The 16,345-nt window shown below is 44.0% G+C and overlaps 1 protein-coding gene across 12 annotated transcripts in view; it reads left to right on the forward strand.

Annotated features, from left to right (window-relative positions):
• The first annotated feature begins 337 nt into the window (after positions 1 to 337).
• CTCF (CCCTC-binding factor) overlaps positions 338 to 16,345 on the forward strand; it is a 36,931-nt gene continuing 20,923 nt past the window's right edge. For 2 of the 12 annotated variants that reach the window (XM_075160884.1, XM_075160886.1), the window contains exons 1-4: positions 338 to 403; positions 4,618 to 4,767; positions 8,888 to 9,000; positions 12,748 to 13,021. Coding sequence is in view for 8 of the 12 variants with exons in the window: in XM_075160881.1 (XP_075016982.1) it covers positions 12,789 to 12,842 (54 nt within the window). In the remaining 4 variants the exon portion in view is untranslated. Of the gene's footprint in view, positions 404 to 4,003; positions 4,271 to 4,617; positions 4,768 to 8,887; positions 9,001 to 12,714; positions 13,022 to 16,345 lie in introns of those variants that run through there. The other 10 variants (XM_075160881.1, XM_075160876.1, XM_075160874.1 and 7 more) reach the window with 10 other exon arrangements.

Genomic DNA, 16,345 nt, shown 5'->3' on the forward strand with positions numbered 1-16,345 from the left:
GCACCGACGCACGCACAGGCGCGCGCCGGCTGACGCCGCGGCCCCGCGTTTGAAGTTGGCGCGCGATTCGCGCCCCCGTCCCTCCCACCCCGCCCGCCGCTCCCAGCCTGCCCCGCGCGGCCGCTTACCCCGCGCGCCGTCCCTCCCTCCTCCCCCCCCTCCCACCCCTCCCCGCTCCGGCCGCCGGCCGCGGCAGCCGCGCTGGCGCAGGCGCACTCCGCCCGCCCGCCGCCATTTTGTGTCCGAAGCGACTGTGGAGCGATTAAACCGCGAGCTGGTGCTGGGCGCTAGCGGCGGCCGCGGCGGGGCGTGCGGGGCGCGGCGGCTCCGCGGGGCCCGTGGGCGGCGCGGGGCGGCGGCGGGGCCCGGCGGCCGGAGCGAGCTCGGCGGGGTGCGGGCGCAGGTAAGCGGTGGCGGGGGGTTTGCAGTCGCTTTCTCCGGCCTCTAGGTGTCACGATGGGGCTCCGGTTCGGCTGGGGCCCCGCAGCGGCCGCCGCCGGGGAAGCAGGGGGCTTTGTCTCCCTCTATCGTCCCCTGCGCGGCCGGCGCCTGGCTGCCACCGCCGCCATTCCCCACAGCGCGGCGCTGGGCTGCGGGCCCGCCCGGGCCTCCCTTCCCGCCGTCCCCGCCCGGCCGGGCCGCCGCCGAGCCGCCGGCCCCGACTCCATTTTCTTTCCTTTGTCTCCTCCGCCGCGCCACCGGGGCTGATTACCGCCCCCTCGCCGCCACGCGAGCCGCCGGCACCCCCCCTCCCTTCCCCTCCCGTCCCTTCCTCCTCCCCTCCCCCGCCCTCCCCGCCCCGCCGAGCCGGGCCGGGCCCGCTCCCCAACCGCCCCGCCGCCGCCGCCTCCCCCCCCTCCACCCCTCACCCCACCTCCCGCCGTCTTCGCGCGAACCTCTGCGGGGCTCGGCCCGGCGCCCTCCGCCCGCTGCCCGTGGCCGTCCTCGGTGTCCGGCCGGCTCCTGACCGCAGGGCGGTGGCGGCGGCGGCGGCTGCGTGTCCCGCTCCTGCCGGCCGCCGCCTCGCTGCGCTGGCGTGTGCTGCGGAGTGAGAGGCGCTGCGAGGCGCAGAGCGGGACTCGAGCTCCCTCTGCAAGGCAGGCTGAGCAGCGCCATGCAGCACCGGGACGCGGGCACGGCTGGGGGGCGCCCGCTCTCGCCGCGCTGCCCGGCCGCCAACCCCCCCCCGCCGCCCCGCTCCGCTCCCCGCCGCCGCTCCCGGAGAGCGGGTGCCCCGCCGCCCCCCCCCCCCCCCACCTCCACGCCGCGCCCGGGCCCGGGGCCCCCCGCGGGGTTTTCAGGCCGCCGCGGCGTGGTGGGGAGCAGGGGAGCACCTGGGCTGCCACCGACCCGGCGACAAGTTGTGTCACTTGCTTCGACTTGGCCCGGGCTGCGGGCCTCCCGAGGCACGCTTCGGGGCGGCCGCCCCTCCGCAGCCGGGCTCTTGCTTAGGGATGGAGCCCGCAAGCCCATCACAAACCACGGTTTTATTCCCTCTCTTGCATGGGTTTGTTCTGCGGGAGGGGGGGAAGCACAAAACCCAATTCTTTTTGTGATGCAGAAGAGGAAATCGCACATGCTCAGTGTCCAAACAGTTTGCGTTTCATTCTCTACATCAACTTTAAATTTCTTTAGTGTTTATACGGTGTCAGATTCGGCCTTGCCTTAGCTTTGGGAAATGACTTTGATACGGGGGTTTTGTCGTGTTGTATGCATCCTTTTCTGTTCGGTGTAATCCTCAGGACTTGCCTGCTGGTGAGAATGAGCTCGCTTTCCTGTTTGTGACTTCCTTTTTTTTACCCAGTCTTTCCTCCCCCTTAAATAAATGCATGGCTGTTCCTCACCTCCTGCCAGTTATGCATCCTGGTAATAAACTCCAGAGGTGTTATTAGAAGCATCTGAAATACTGTTTACCACTTCCAGTATATGTGTTTTTTGTTTCAGTGGAGGAAGTGTGTAAATATTTTCTCAAGTTCTCCAGTTCATTCTGCTTATGCAGGGCCTGTTGAATTTACAGGAGTCTGTTGGGTATAAGAAATAGCTCCATGTTGTATTCAAGCTGTTCTTGCTTAAGCTATACCTAACATTTTACTTTAGTACGGCAGGCATCATTAGGACTGAAGGAAGGAGCAATTTGAGCAAAAGGGCAAAGCAACGCTTTTTTTTTCTAGGTTGATAGATTCTTTTTTTACTTCCATTTTGCTTTTTTTCTGGATGTATAGGGCTAGCTCAATTTTAACGTCCTCTGTACTTATAGTATACGTGAGGAAGGTTATTAGGATGCACAGAATGGCTTCATTAACACTCTTGAAACTTTGTAGGATATTTTTGAGGAATAATATCTGAGCAAAAGGTGCAAAATTTGAGTTCCTGTAGCCTCAAGTGGCCCTAAACTGAAATAATACAGCAAGCCTCGTCCAATTCGGACAGAGGTTGGGGAGCTGTCACTACAGCGTTAAGTTTGCTGGCAACTCGTGCCTGCAGCGTTATTGAGGGAAAGAGCTATTTCAAGAACTGCTTTTCGTATTAACAGGCTGTATCTTGAATATGATCCGTAGCTAATTTACGTGTATCGTTACCAGCTCTTGTGGCTGCATGTTGATACTTGCCTGATGTGGTATCATTGCTGTTGTCTTGAAAATGCCAGAAGCTGACCCGTGTTATTCTTGTGTTTATGCAGCATTTACCTGAAAAATCTAATTATATGTGATTACTAACTTGCTTAGGAATTTCTGTATAGAGCCTACTCCGGAACTTAATTTCTTCTCTTCCCCTTAGTACTTCATGTCCAAGAACTCCTGCTTTTTTAATGAAGATTTTTGGCAGTCGGATGTTGAGCGTTATTAGGCTTATCTGCTCTCTGAGAAGAGCCAGCCTATTCCTTGCCCTTATCCCTCATACTTTGGCAGATTCTTCATCGCTTGTAACAGCAAGCAGTGTTGAGCTCTGACCTCTGGATAGCTCTTCCTGCTCTGTTTGAACAGTTTTTTGTATGTTAGCTATTTCAGATATATTATATATATTGATTATATTTGCATAAAAACTCCCTGATTCACCCATCCTGGCAATTCTTGCTTCTCTTACCTCTTCTTTACCGGAGAGGGAATGCTTGAGGCAGTAACAGAGCATTAGGATCATAAATATTGCTTCTTCCTGTGCTCTAGAAATACATGTAATAAGGGACAGCCACCGCTGCCACCTGCACCCATGAAGGCCCACGCTGCTAGTCCTCAGCTTCCACAGTGGAGCTGAAAGAAACCAGAGCTTCGACTCGGTGGTTGTTTTGTTTGTGTTAACTTACTGAACTGTACTGATTTGTTTGCTTAACTCTGAACCTCTGTTCGTCCATTTGGCTCCAGTTCAGATGCCCAGTTCAGTCTTTGTTGTACTAAACCCTGAAATTTCAATACACTATCAAGCTCTACTGCTCTGCAATGCTACCTGGTCTTAGAGACGCACACAGATCCAGGAAATTTCCTTTTTTTGTTCGAAGGTTATATTTACTGCTCATAAAAATGGTTCAGAACATGGCTTTTGTTTTTTCAGATTTTTTGCTGAAACTTAGAAAGAATCTCTGTCCTATCCTGACTGTAACTGAAGATGATGCTTTTTTTGTACTGAAGGATATTTGAATTTCATGTAAAACACCCTGTTCTGCTGCTCCTCCCGCTTCTCTCCAATAACCCATCATTTTGCAGGAATTAAATAAGATATGCTTCTAGACAGATATTTAATAAGAAAACGAAACAGCTGCTCACCGGAGTGATCTCAGTATTTTCTGATTAACAAAAATAACCTTGAAAAGAAGAGTAGAATAAACATGAGGTGGGTAGGGAGTTTTATGTTTCGGGTTGTCTTAACATTCAGGTAACTGTACACTGAACAACTCAGTTTTGGTGTCTAATGTAAACTAAAGCGAAAGTGAAGTCCTTCATTTAGTATTATAAAAACTTAGAAACTATCAAGTCTTAATGTCTTTCCAATATGGTTCTTAACAGGTGAAAAGTCAGAAGTAGTACAGAGACAGCTCTCAAGAACGGCGCAGTTAACGTGCGTTGCTTAGGGGAGATCTGTGATAGAATGGATTCCTGAAGAATTACTCTTTAAGTATCCCTACAGAGGAAGTTGTGAGTCAGATATTTACAGTTGCATTTCTTATGTAAAGATTTGTTTTCAGAGACCCTTCAGTTCCAGCCCTCCCGCTTTTTACTGTCAGCTACCTGAGGATTTCAGTGTGCTGTATGGAGTTGATGTTAAGAGGTGAGGCCAGGTATGTTTAAAAGCATTTAAAAGCACAAGAAGTGCAGCGATCAGCTAGGATGTGCTGACCAGGTAACACAGGGGAGGGCTACTGCACTGGTAGCAGTGAAGCAAGCTATGCTACAGGGTGTTTTCTTTACTGAAGTTCAGGTAGTATGCCCCAATACATACTGTTTTGTCAGTCAGCTATCAGCGTTGTCTTATTTCTCTGCCACAGAAACAAACCCATGACGTTTCTAAAGCTTCATGGGTTTCACCGAAAAGCTTCACTCAAATGTAAAGGCTGAGTAAGGAGACTGTGAACTAAGTTCAGCTTATACTGAAAATCTGATTTTACCTCTTTTCTTTTTTCCCCAGAATCTAAAAATTTCTGTTGACATCATTGAACTTGTCAAATTCTAACAAAACAGAAGCCAAATCACAGATTGTTTGGAGCGTGAAATACACCTTTGTCTTTATTAATATGCATCATGATTAGAAGCTTGTATGCCTCTCAAACGTCAGCAGGTAAAGTAGCTATCTGTTAAGTGGAGGAGAAAGTAGCTTGGTCCAAGTATATAAAGAATATTACTTGCCTTAACTGGGATGTCACAGTAATCCTTATTCCCTCTTTCAGGTATTTAGGATTAGGTTGCTGTTCTGAAAGCTTCTGAAATCCCTCCGTTGTGTGTTTTAGGTTTTTTTTAAAAAAAAAAAAACAACACAAAAACAAAACAAAAAAAAAAACCAGCAAACAAACCCCCCAAAAAACCAAAACAAATCCCAAAAAACTCAAGACAAAACATAAAACAAAAAAAACACCCCCAAAAAAACACCACCAAAGTACATAGGGAGGTGAGAGAGATGTTTGTCTTGGCCAGTGTATTTTTTTCCACTTTTAACAGTGGAATATCCCTAGCTGTAGTAATGGAAGGAATATTGTATAGTTGATGCACTTCAGAATGCTAGGGAAATTCCAGGAAGTCGGAAAAGTGCTGATGTATTGGTATTAAAAGGAGATGGAGTGGATGAACATGGTGGCTAGTAACGAAATGCTGTGCAGAGACACCTGAGCTACCTTGGGTATTTGACTAGCACTGCATGATGTTAATACATACAGAGTTTACATTATTACCGGCTCCCCCATTTATTCTTAATACAGAATTTAGTTAACAAGGAGAGAAAAGGATGTAATTAATCCTAGCAAATAATGCTTTAAGGAAGCTAGAGCTTGTTGAATTTATTATTTGACTTTGTAAAAGGTATCTCTCTTGATGTTGAGGACCTTACAGAGTATAAGAATTAGTACTGAATGCCATTCAGTTCAGGAATAGTCCGGGGGTGTACAAGGCTGAATAGTTTCCATGGATGTTCAGCAAAAACTGGTAATTGCTTGTCACAATTTGTTTTCACTACTGATTTTGTTGGTGTAAAATATCTGTTGATTTAAATCTTTTGCATGATCAAATTGTGGTTCATGGAAGGGCAGATAGCAGTAAGGCAGCCATTGTGATTGTCGGGTGAAGCAGATCCATTCAGATGTGTGTGCTAAGGCTGCTGTATGTAAAGCTATACACCTGGGAACAAGGCAATTCAGCGGAGTTTAAATCAAGGCACTTGGTGTCCTAGAAAGCAGTGGCTGAACTGCATTTTGGAGTCGCAGCTTAAACATGAGTTTCCAAGGTGATGCTGTGACAAACAACCTAATGTGGTTCTCAAATGCGCTAATGGAATGAGTAGAGATACATTCTTGCCTGTGTGAGGTAGGTTGAAGTCATTACCAAAATACTGTGTACGGTTCTGGCATAACCACTTAAAAACCAACCAAACAAAAAAATTACTTTCTGCAAGAGGGATTAATCTCCAGTTTGATGGAGAGCTAAGAAATAATGCCATGCAGTGAAGTGTTAAGAGTTTAGTGTGCAGCTTCGTGGCAAAACTGAGAAGTGACTTGATTACAGTCCTCAGATATCTCCCTGGCAAGATAATACTGGATATTAGTGAGCTTTTTTAAATCTTGCTGACAAACATGACAAGAATTTGTAGCCAGATAAGTTCAAATTAAAAAACTAAGTTTTTCACAGTGAAGGTGATTAACCATTGGATTTTGATATGAAGAGCAATCCTGTATTTCTTAATATCTTTGAATCAAGATTGTGGAAAAAATTCTGAAAGTGGCTTCAGCCAGCTGCAAGATACTGAACTTCTTTTGTTTCATATACATCTAGAGAGCTGTAATTCATAAGCGATCAGACTTGGTGATCAAATGAGAGGTGATCATGCTAAAGAAAAAAGATGAGGAGCAGCTCCTCTTCTCTTTCACCAGCTTCCCTCTTCTTGAACAGAGATGGATTTAGGACTTTTCCTTAGAAATCTAGAACATGATCAAGCCAGTAAAATCTTCTGAACAGGAGAAAGGAAGCAGGTATTGATATATATTGGAGGAGTGTCAAAATGGTGTCCCATGTATTTAGTCCAGACTTGTGACTGTAAAAAATCCTGATCTGTGGCTATAGCATTAGGGAGCTGTTGGTAGGATAAATGTTACTTCTTTGCTGCCAGGGCACACTGCTGGCTCGCGTTCAGCTTGCTGTCTACCAAGTAGCCCTAGGGCCTTGTCAGCAGTGCTGCTGTCCAGTCCGTCCCAAGCCTGTACCACTAAAGGGGTTCTTCCTTCCCGGTTCATAGCATGGGAAATGCTCGGTGAGGGTGAAGCAAGGTGATTTTTATTGAATCCGCTTCAGAAAATATAGCTTAGTAAAATTGTTATTTATTATAGGTGTTATATAAAATTGTTTATTGAATCATATTTTTTGTAATGTATTTATATGTATTGTGTGACATTATTTTATAATGCAGTGACCCTCATTTTAAAGTGGATGCTGAGTAAAATACTGAATTAATCAGGAATGAAACTAGGGAGAGTAAAGCTGTGGAAGGAGGCGTAAACAACACTTAATAATTTTGAGCTATGATAACGCATCATGTGTGGAGACTTGACACAAGCGTTTGACACTTTCTGAGCTCTCCAGAATGTTACAGTGAGTAGCCTGATGGTGGACTAAGCATCTCTAGGTGGAGATTGCTGAAAGCTGAAAGTACTTTTCATGTATTACATATCTTAAAGGTGGGAAGGGGGAAGTGTAAGCTTGAGAACTGCCTCAGCTGCAGCTTGCATATAATCCACGTGCTCCTCTGTATGGTAATTTTAACAGAAGCACCTGATGCTTGAATTTGGCAATTGTGGTTTTTCCTGGCTGTTTGTAAGAAGGCAAATAGGGTAGCTCTGCTACCATTTGTGTTCTTTGTCCAGTCTGAGTGCTATTCCGTAGTGCGGTTCGTAGCACTCACACAAGGCCAAGGTTTTAGGTAGATGCAGTGAGTTTTGTGGTGAGCCTGTACCTTGTAGGAGGAAGAAATGGGGAAAATACACCACAATTGATGGAAAATCTATTTTGATAAGAGACTGTGGAGACACTGTAGGTTCAGAAAGGGATCAGCAGGTCCAATAGCTAAGATCCCTAATGCCATGGGTCGGTGTTGGGATGAGGGTGGTAAACCACAGACTCTGATTGCTCTCCCTACACAGCGTTTCCTGCTTGAGCTTTTGGAAACAGATTGCTGGACGAAATGGACACTGATCCGTCCTTGCAGGGCGTTTTTTTTTTTGTTAGTGTTGGAGAAAGGAATTTTTTTTTTTCTTTTTTCCCCAACCTATTGATAAAAGCTATACAAGGGAATCTACAGCTCTTGCTATGTTGGGAATAACACCAATGCATTTAGGGAAGTAAAAGTCGTGGCTTCCCTGGAAAATTAAGATGGCTTGCATTGGGACTGTTGTGACCCCATCTCCTTCCACTTGTGTGCTGGCAATTGCATCGCCAGGCAATGAGTTGGTCAGCTGAATTTGCTTCCTGTGTGTGTCCATCTGTTCCTTCCCAAAAAAAAAGGGCAGCTAAAAGGGAAAAACTGCAGCTCTGAGTTTAAGTCTTTGTGGAACCATGCCTCAAAATATTTTGGGGTGAGGAGAGGCTTTCTGAAAAGGTAGATGAGACCACAAGTACTAATGGCAAAATTTGGATATTTGTAAACTTTTTTTACTCTTTTGAAACAGAGCAGTAAACTTTGCTGTATGTTTAAAATCACTGTCAAGGGAATTGAATTCTCCAATTGTTTAATGATGAAAGAGACCGCGTTGCTCTGGACTGGCTCCTGGAAGAGCTTTTCACTGCTGTGGAACCAGTAGTGATTTTTGGCCAATTACTTACCTTCTCATGTAGTTTCACTGTCTCCTTGTATTCGATTTGCTGTTTCCTTGAAACCACCTCTAACATCCAGAGGTTTAAAATGAAAGCAGGAAATGCTATTGAATTAAAAATGCTCCCGTTTGGCTTCACATACTTGACATAAGTGTAACAGTACTACATTTTAAAACAGTAGCTTTCTCCTGTGTGCTAAACTGTTTGCAGTCGAGGTGCAATATAAACTTTAGTCTTGCTTTTGTAGTATGTACTGTGAGAGGACCCTTTAGAGGCACTTCAGAAGTTTTCAGATTACAGGTTGGAAAAATCAAATTTTTGAAGGCTAGTACTTTCAGTCAAAGCTTATCAGATTATTAAAACCTTTTTTCTTTTCTTTTTTTTTGGAGGATGGAAGAAGTTAGTGTTATCCAGCATTCCTGCTGAGTATATAACTTACTGCCATTTCTGATCTTTGAAGAGAGATTTATCGCTTCCTGTGGCAATACTGAATACTGAAAAGGTACTCATTGATTACTTGATCCTTGCCTACCTTCCATATTAATGCACTCCCCTTCTTCCTGCTCAGGAATGACCACTGTTGACTCCTACCTACCCTGAGCTTCTAGAGCATTATGCGAGCCCAGAGTAGTTTATACTTGGCTCCTGTAGGGTGTGTGGGAATAGTTTTGTCCTGTTGAAGCAGCTGCATCCTCTCCCTGTTCTACCAGCGTTTTGACCTACATGAAGAAGAATTTGGCAGCTTCCATGACAGCATGATGGAGCAGGCTATCAAATATTCAGATGTCTGACTTGCCTGACATGACATCTGTAATGTTTTTGGAGACATCTGCTTTGAGTGGCTTGTGCAAACAAATCCTTAGGGATGTTTTCTCCAGCTCCACCAGATTCAAAGAAGGGAGATAGCACTGAATGTTTGTCCTGCTCTGTTATCAGTCTGGCTCTCCCTGATTAGAAGTACTTGATCCAGTGGAGTTGTTGGTCAGTATGGTGTTTTACCATGTGTTCTTGTCCCAGAGCTGCCTTTCAAAGAGGCAGCCAGGGAGCCTTTTCAGGCCACTTCTGGCACTCAAGATATAACCTTTTGTTAAGATTCTGGAGAAAAGAGCACACAGTGATCCTTCTTTCTTCAAAGACAGATTTTTCTTTCTTATTAGTTTGGATTTTCTGGGTTTGTGGTCCTGGGTTTTCTCCTGCAAATTAAAAAAAAAAAATAATGAGGTCCTTTGTCAGTACTGCTTCCACCTTTTCTATCTGAAGTTCATGTAGGAGCCTTGTCTGGTGTTGGTCTTTGTACAGCCCTTTGACTTCATATCACATGTGGTTTTGTGTCTCCTAAACAATGATACACTAAGCCTGTGCTCTTCTATTGCTGCTGTCTTAAATTAAATATTAGGCGGCTTTTTATATTCACTGCTCTGAAAGTGCAGGTCACTAGTAGATTGCCGAGAATGACTGTACTTCTGCATGTTAGCTAAAGAACTGGTCAGTGTTTGAGATCTTGCAAAAGTGTTCCAGGTCCTCTAGAACATGTGTGGAAGCAAATGCTGAGACCAATAAATCTCTCTGTCCTAAAAGCATCATAGTTATAACTGCATAGATGAAAAAAAACTTCACTGTTTTTGTGTTTGAAGTTTAAGTATATCCTTCGTTTTATATAGCGCCAGAGAATGGTGAAATAGTTTGGGTTGGAAGAGACTTCTTGTGGTACCCTGGCTCAACCCCTGGCTCAATGCAGGGCCAGCTTTGAAGTTAGATGAGGTTGTTTAGGGATGTATTTAGCAAATATTTTCAATAGCTGAAAGATTAGAGTTTCCACATCATCTCTGAGCAATCTGCTCCAATGTTTGACCACTCTCATTGTTGCAGCTTTCCTGTTGCATCTTGTCCTTTCACTGTGTACCTCCAAGAGTGTGATTGCACCTTCTCTTTGCTCTCCCGTTAGGTAGTTGAAGGTAGCAGCAAGATCTCCCCTTAGCCTTCTCACAGCTAGCTCTGTCAGCTGCTCTTGTAGGTCTTGTACTCCAGCCACCTCATCGTTTTGGCAGCCCTCTAATGGGCTCTTTCCAGTGTATGTCAGTGTACTAAGCTCAAAAATGGACATGTGGAGCACTTAAATTTCCAGCTTATCCCTGTTTTCCTTCAAGTTTATCAAACCTTGTCCATATGTCAAAGATCTGATTGGAATGTAAATTCGTGCAAGGCATTTTATGCCAGAAAATATGCTGGTTACTCTTACAGAAGTAGGCTCTCTTTCCATTAAAGGAGGGTAGGAGTGGCTTTTCTTCCCTGTGGGACATTACCACGGAGTGGATCAGAACAAATATGCCTTGCTTTTTTGAACACCACCACGTTTGCAGTGCTGGGAAACTTTGCTCCTTGGGTTGTACAAGGCTGATGTTCCTTGAGCGGTGTCCGAGCTGCTTACTTCAAAACATCTCTTTAAAAAAACTCCAATAAGCCATTTCCTTAAGCAGAGTCAATACCTTGTGAAGAGAGAAGAGCCATGACTGTGCTTTGCATTAACCCACCATCAGCTGTAATCTGGAGATATCCTTGTGAATTCTTCTGAATTTGTGTTGTCTGTAGAGTGGAAAAGAACTAAATTATTGTTTTGTTTCTCTTTTTCCCCAACTAAGAGGTTGGGTACAATCTTTATTCAAAGCAGATCTCTCCACTGTTAAGTCATTTGCCAAGCAGAAGATTAGGTTTTGAAAATTGGAAGAAAACTATTCCTCAATTCAAAATTTCAGGAAAACCAAAGTTAGGATAAAAGAATAGCACAAGATAAAAGGATGCTTCCATTCCATTAAACGTGCTCTATTGAAGAGTCCTGGTGTGTTTCGTTCAGTGACGAAACTTCTGAGATGATACAGTTCCACGCGGGAGGTCTTCGCTTTGCATCAAGTGTCTTCTGAATGGAGAAGTCCTTCACTCTTAAGGCTTTTCTGTGTTGATTTAATTTACAAGTTTTAGGAAATAGCAGTCTTCTCCAGGGTCACAAGTCAGGAATAAAAACTCAGCTACTAACAGTAGCTATTTTATATGCCTACCGCTGTGCGCAAGCTCTCATCAGCACGGAACCTGGCAAGGATGCAGCTTGCGTCAGCAGTCTTAATGTGCCCTTAGCCGTGGAGCACACCCCACGTATCCTCTCAGCATCCCCTTTTCTGGTCAGTGAATGTACATAGCCTGTGATTTTTACAGAGTAAGCGTTAAATAAAAAGATATCAATTCCAAATGCTTTTTTAAAAGCTTACTATCACTGAGCATCCACAGCTCCAACAAACTTCTTATCAGTAGTGCTCTTTGAAGCCTGATAAACAATTAAAAATAGACTTGCAAAGGAAAAAATGCAGGCAGAACCCAGACTTGAGTGCCTTGTACTAAATAAATGACAGAAGAACCTGGGGGGGGAAGTACTTAAATTCAAAGGGCGTAGAACTAGTGTGAAATTCAACACTGCTTGGCCCGCATCACTGAGTGCAGCAAGAATATGTGCCTTGCTTGAGAAGTACTCCTGTGGAGTTGCTTACTGTTCCCAGGGTTTTTAGCCTCTATGCACACTGAGGACTGACAAGGATTACAGATGAGAAATAATGTGCTGTCTTGTAAATATTTTAGTTCTGTAATGTGAATATTTTAAGCCCTTAATTAATTAGGGTAACAAAGCTAGCTTCGCAACTCTTCAACGAGCTGAGGCTGTTCTTCGTCACAGTAACAAGGTTAGAAGTCTGTTAGAGCTGATTTTGTTACTTTATGGATAGTGTTACTTGCTGCATTGACAGTATGTAACAGGTTATACTTGCTCTAATTTTAACAATAAAAACTGCTTTTGTGTTGTGACTTGGTATTCCACAGCACAGGAGGAAAAGGACATCTGAAGTAAGCATAACCAGCTCTAAAATGTCATATTGCATTCTTAATTTGACGTGAGGCATGCAGAGTTTTAGGTTGTAAGAACCGTAAATGCTAAAGAGTTTGAGAAAGGTAGAGAGAGGAGTTTGTGAAATGAATTCATTCTTCCTGGTAAAAAGTATTAAAGCCGATTAAAATACTCTTTTGGTTTTGTTCAAGGCTTTTTTGATAAGTGATGGGGTCCTCACGCAGTTATCAATGCTGCTATTAGAGGTGTGGGACTACACATTTTCTGTTAAACAAGCATTAAACATTCAAACAGTGCTTTCCCCCCCCCTTCCCTTTCTCTTTTATGTAGTTTCACTAGTACGACTCATCTGTTCTGTTCCAGAGTGTGTTCTGACATCAAGAGCTGCATGAAGAATAGCCAGCATGAAGAGAACAAGTCAGTCCAGGCAGAAGTGCAGAAGCGTCAAGAACATAAATGTAAATTAAGGGGTTTTAAAGTGTGGTATGCATTCCATGCTGAGGCAGTAGTTTCCTGAACACTTAAAGCTTACACTGTGCTGGAAGAAACCCTCTTGCCGTGCTTCTCTTTGGCTGGCCTGAGTGTTTGGGCACACCAGAGACCTGGTCTGGATGGAAATAAGTATCTTTTTGGCTGGGTGAGTTCTGGCCTGGATTAGTTTCCTGACCAGTTAGCTGCAGTCTTAGAAATGCTTGCGCTAATATGAGGAATAGTTGGGGTGATGTGGGTGGGAATGAGTGGGCAGTGTAAAGGCAGGGATGGCTTCTCTGACAGAGTGTGTTTGAAAATGAGGCCTTACTCCTGGTGGAAAGGGTTTTTTTTCCTCCAAGGTCAAGTGCCTTTGTGGGAATTTTCTTTTTTGCTTCATCTGCTTTGAAGGTTGCTTGTAAAGGCACTTCTAGGGCTTGGTGTATAAGAATAGTTGAAACATGAGTCCAAATGAATTAGATGTGTGTATAAAATGGATTAAACTGCTTAAAACTTCAGCATGAGGACCACTGTCTACGGTTCACCTGGGTTTAATTCTATTTCCATCCGTTCCAACATTTATTAGTTCAGATGAACTTTTCTGCAATCTGTGACTCAAAAGCAAGGATGCCTTAATTTAGACTCCAGGAGCTTGTCTTGTCCACCACCCTTTGGTCATAAGTGTTTTCAAAACTCTCCTGGAATTTCCTGTCCCTGCTGCAACAACAGTAAACTACACCTCTACATTTGACAGCCTGACATTAAGCTAACTAGCACTGACTTTAGTTTTCCTTATATGCAGCAGGGTGTAATTTGTGAGGTGACTAATAGTTACTGCACAGGCAGCTGTTGTTCATGGGGTAGGACCCATGTTACCATCCCAGGGATGAGCACTTCCTCCTCCTCCGATTTGAAGCCTGAATTCCCTTGTCCAGGCAGAGTATCACTACCTAATGAGTACTTGTGCAAAGATAAAAGGAATAGCTGTTCCCCAAAAGTTTGCTCTTGGATGCATGTTCATCTAGATGAAGCCTTAGAGGAAAACAAAATCAAAATACTTGTAGCTTATTATGAAGTCTCCAGAATGCCATGAAACTTGTTGCACTGGTCTCTTCAGGTGTGGTAGTGTCTGGTGTTGTCGTTTTGATATCATGCAACACTGCATCAGACGGCCAAAGAATCCTGCTCTGGTCTGGCTGATTTTGAAGAAGCACCTTTTCCTGCTGTTAGCAGTTTGCTAATAGCCTAAATGAAAGCCTAAATTAATGTGTGAGGGGGAAAAATGACCACAAATACTTGATGACAAAACTATTAACCTTTTCCAGTATCTACCTACAATATTAGACTTTACTTTTTGTGGCAGTGGATTTTACAGGCTGTTTTAACCTGAAATAGTTTTCTGTTGTTCTCAATTTATTACCATTAAGTATTCCAGTGGTCTTTTGTGAGCTCCTTCATCACTTTTATATTATGAAGAACTGTAAAAGGGGGGGACTGATTAGTTTTGTGATCCAGCATTAGCTGAAAATGAATTCCTCTGTGACTGCTACTTTTAAAATGTAAATCTTCCTGTTTTTTACACCTGATAAAATGGCATGTTTGTCCTTCTGAAATGAACTGTCCGGTTAGCAAAATAAAATACCTTTCTTAATATATTAAAAAGGGAAACATTTAAAAAAAAATGGTTGATATGGAAATGTTTAATTCACATTTCCCCACTTTCATTAGAGAATTCTGTGTGTGACTAAAGCACTAATGTCATCTAGTGAGGCTGCACTAGCAGTTATTGGAAGAAATGGGGAAAATTTAAAAATAAAAGAATGTTAGATAGGAAGGAGAAATTAAGGAAGAATGGAACACTGTTTAAGAATAAGAATATGTACTAAAATTGTCCCTACTGCCTTCTCAATAGAACTTTAATTCTCCAGATCTAAAGGAAAAACAAGGAAAAAGTTGTACTTCCAGAAATAAGGCTGAAATGCTTCTACCAGACTGCTTTCTTCATTAAGGCTTACCATGTCAAGTTAAAAGTTAGTTATAGCCCAAGTGACTTGAGTGGGATTTGTTGTCAGTAACTGCAGTGATTTATTTTTCTTCACAATGCAAGTTTCAAGCCGTTGACATTATGGTATTATGCTTTCCTCTCCATTGTAGGCTACAGCTTATTGCGGCACAATTAGCAGTATTAGTTCTGGAAGAGCTGTGATTCTGGGGCCTTTTGCCACTGTCAGGTGCAAGGATTAAGAGGGAGCTTATTCTGCAAACAGCTGAGGAAAGATACAGAATTGAGTTTCCTTCTGTCTTGCTGGGGGACCCTGTATATATACTCTGTTTTCATGTCTTGCACATGTCTTCCCCTGAGTTCTTGATCCAAAGTAACAGGTTAGCTTTATCCTGAGTAACTGCAGAAAACCACAGATGTGTGCTACTCGCTGACTGAAAAATAAGGGTCGGTGCTGACTGAAGGTTCTCAACGCTTTGAGTTGTTTCATGAGACGTGATGAATGATTGAAAGAGCTCTGCTAAGATCCCTGGGCAGGAGCAGCAACTAGGAAGATTACTTTTATAGGTTTTACAGAAGGAGAGGAAAAAAAGAAAAAGGCGGATGGGGGAAAGGCTGGAGGTAGTTGTGGAAATGTCACGGGATGCATTTTGATTCTAATTCTACGCCAAGCTAGCTGTGGGTCATGAATGTCCTGTAGCCCGGGAGATGGCTTGGCTGTGCTCTTGGGAGTTCATAAGGGTAAGAGGTAAAGATTAGTTTTGGTAACATCTGGCCCAAAGTGTGCTACCTTCACATAAGCATAAGTAAAATGTAACTTTGGTTCGCAATTAACAAGTAATTGAGTTAAATAATAGCGTGTGGGTTTGATCACACTTAAATGCTATTGACTTTAAACAGGAAGGCACCCACAAACTGGCTGGGACCCAGAGAGCTGCAGGATGCTTGAAAGAAAGGAATTTCACGGGAGCGTGTACTTGGTGGATGGCAGGATGGCACGAAGTGGAGGGACGCAGCTCAGTGTAGCCACCTAGCTTCTGGGATACAAGGTTCTTGGTGCTGTGGTTTGCTTAGAGCTTTAAGCTGGCACTGCTCCTTAAGGTGGCCCTGGCACTCTTAACCGGCTCCCTTACCTCTGTCTGCCCAAGCATTCGCGTGGGGAATCGGATCAGGAACTGAACATGTTCTAACATAATTAACTGTTTTTCCCTGCATTAGTTTTCAGCTGGAGTTAGTTCTTGATGGAGTTCATTATGGTAAGTGAATTACTCTGTCAATGCGAAGGAAGGGAAAAGGTGAGAGCAGCTCTTTCGGCACCAGTGCTGTGTTTTCCTGTCTTACAGGGATTATGAAACCATTACGCAAGTTAAGAATCTGGTCTCCTATCTGGTTAATAGTGAGAAAGGTGGGTTCCTCTAGATGGTAATTTAGTGTAGGGATCCACTTAAAAGCTTTGAATCACTCTCTGGAAGAATGTACTCTTTTCCCTGC

Source organism: Calonectris borealis, chromosome 12 (genome assembly GCF_964195595.1).
Source record: "Calonectris borealis chromosome 12, bCalBor7.hap1.2, whole genome shotgun sequence".
Lineage (NCBI taxonomy): Eukaryota > Metazoa > Chordata > Aves > Procellariiformes > Procellariidae > Calonectris > Calonectris borealis.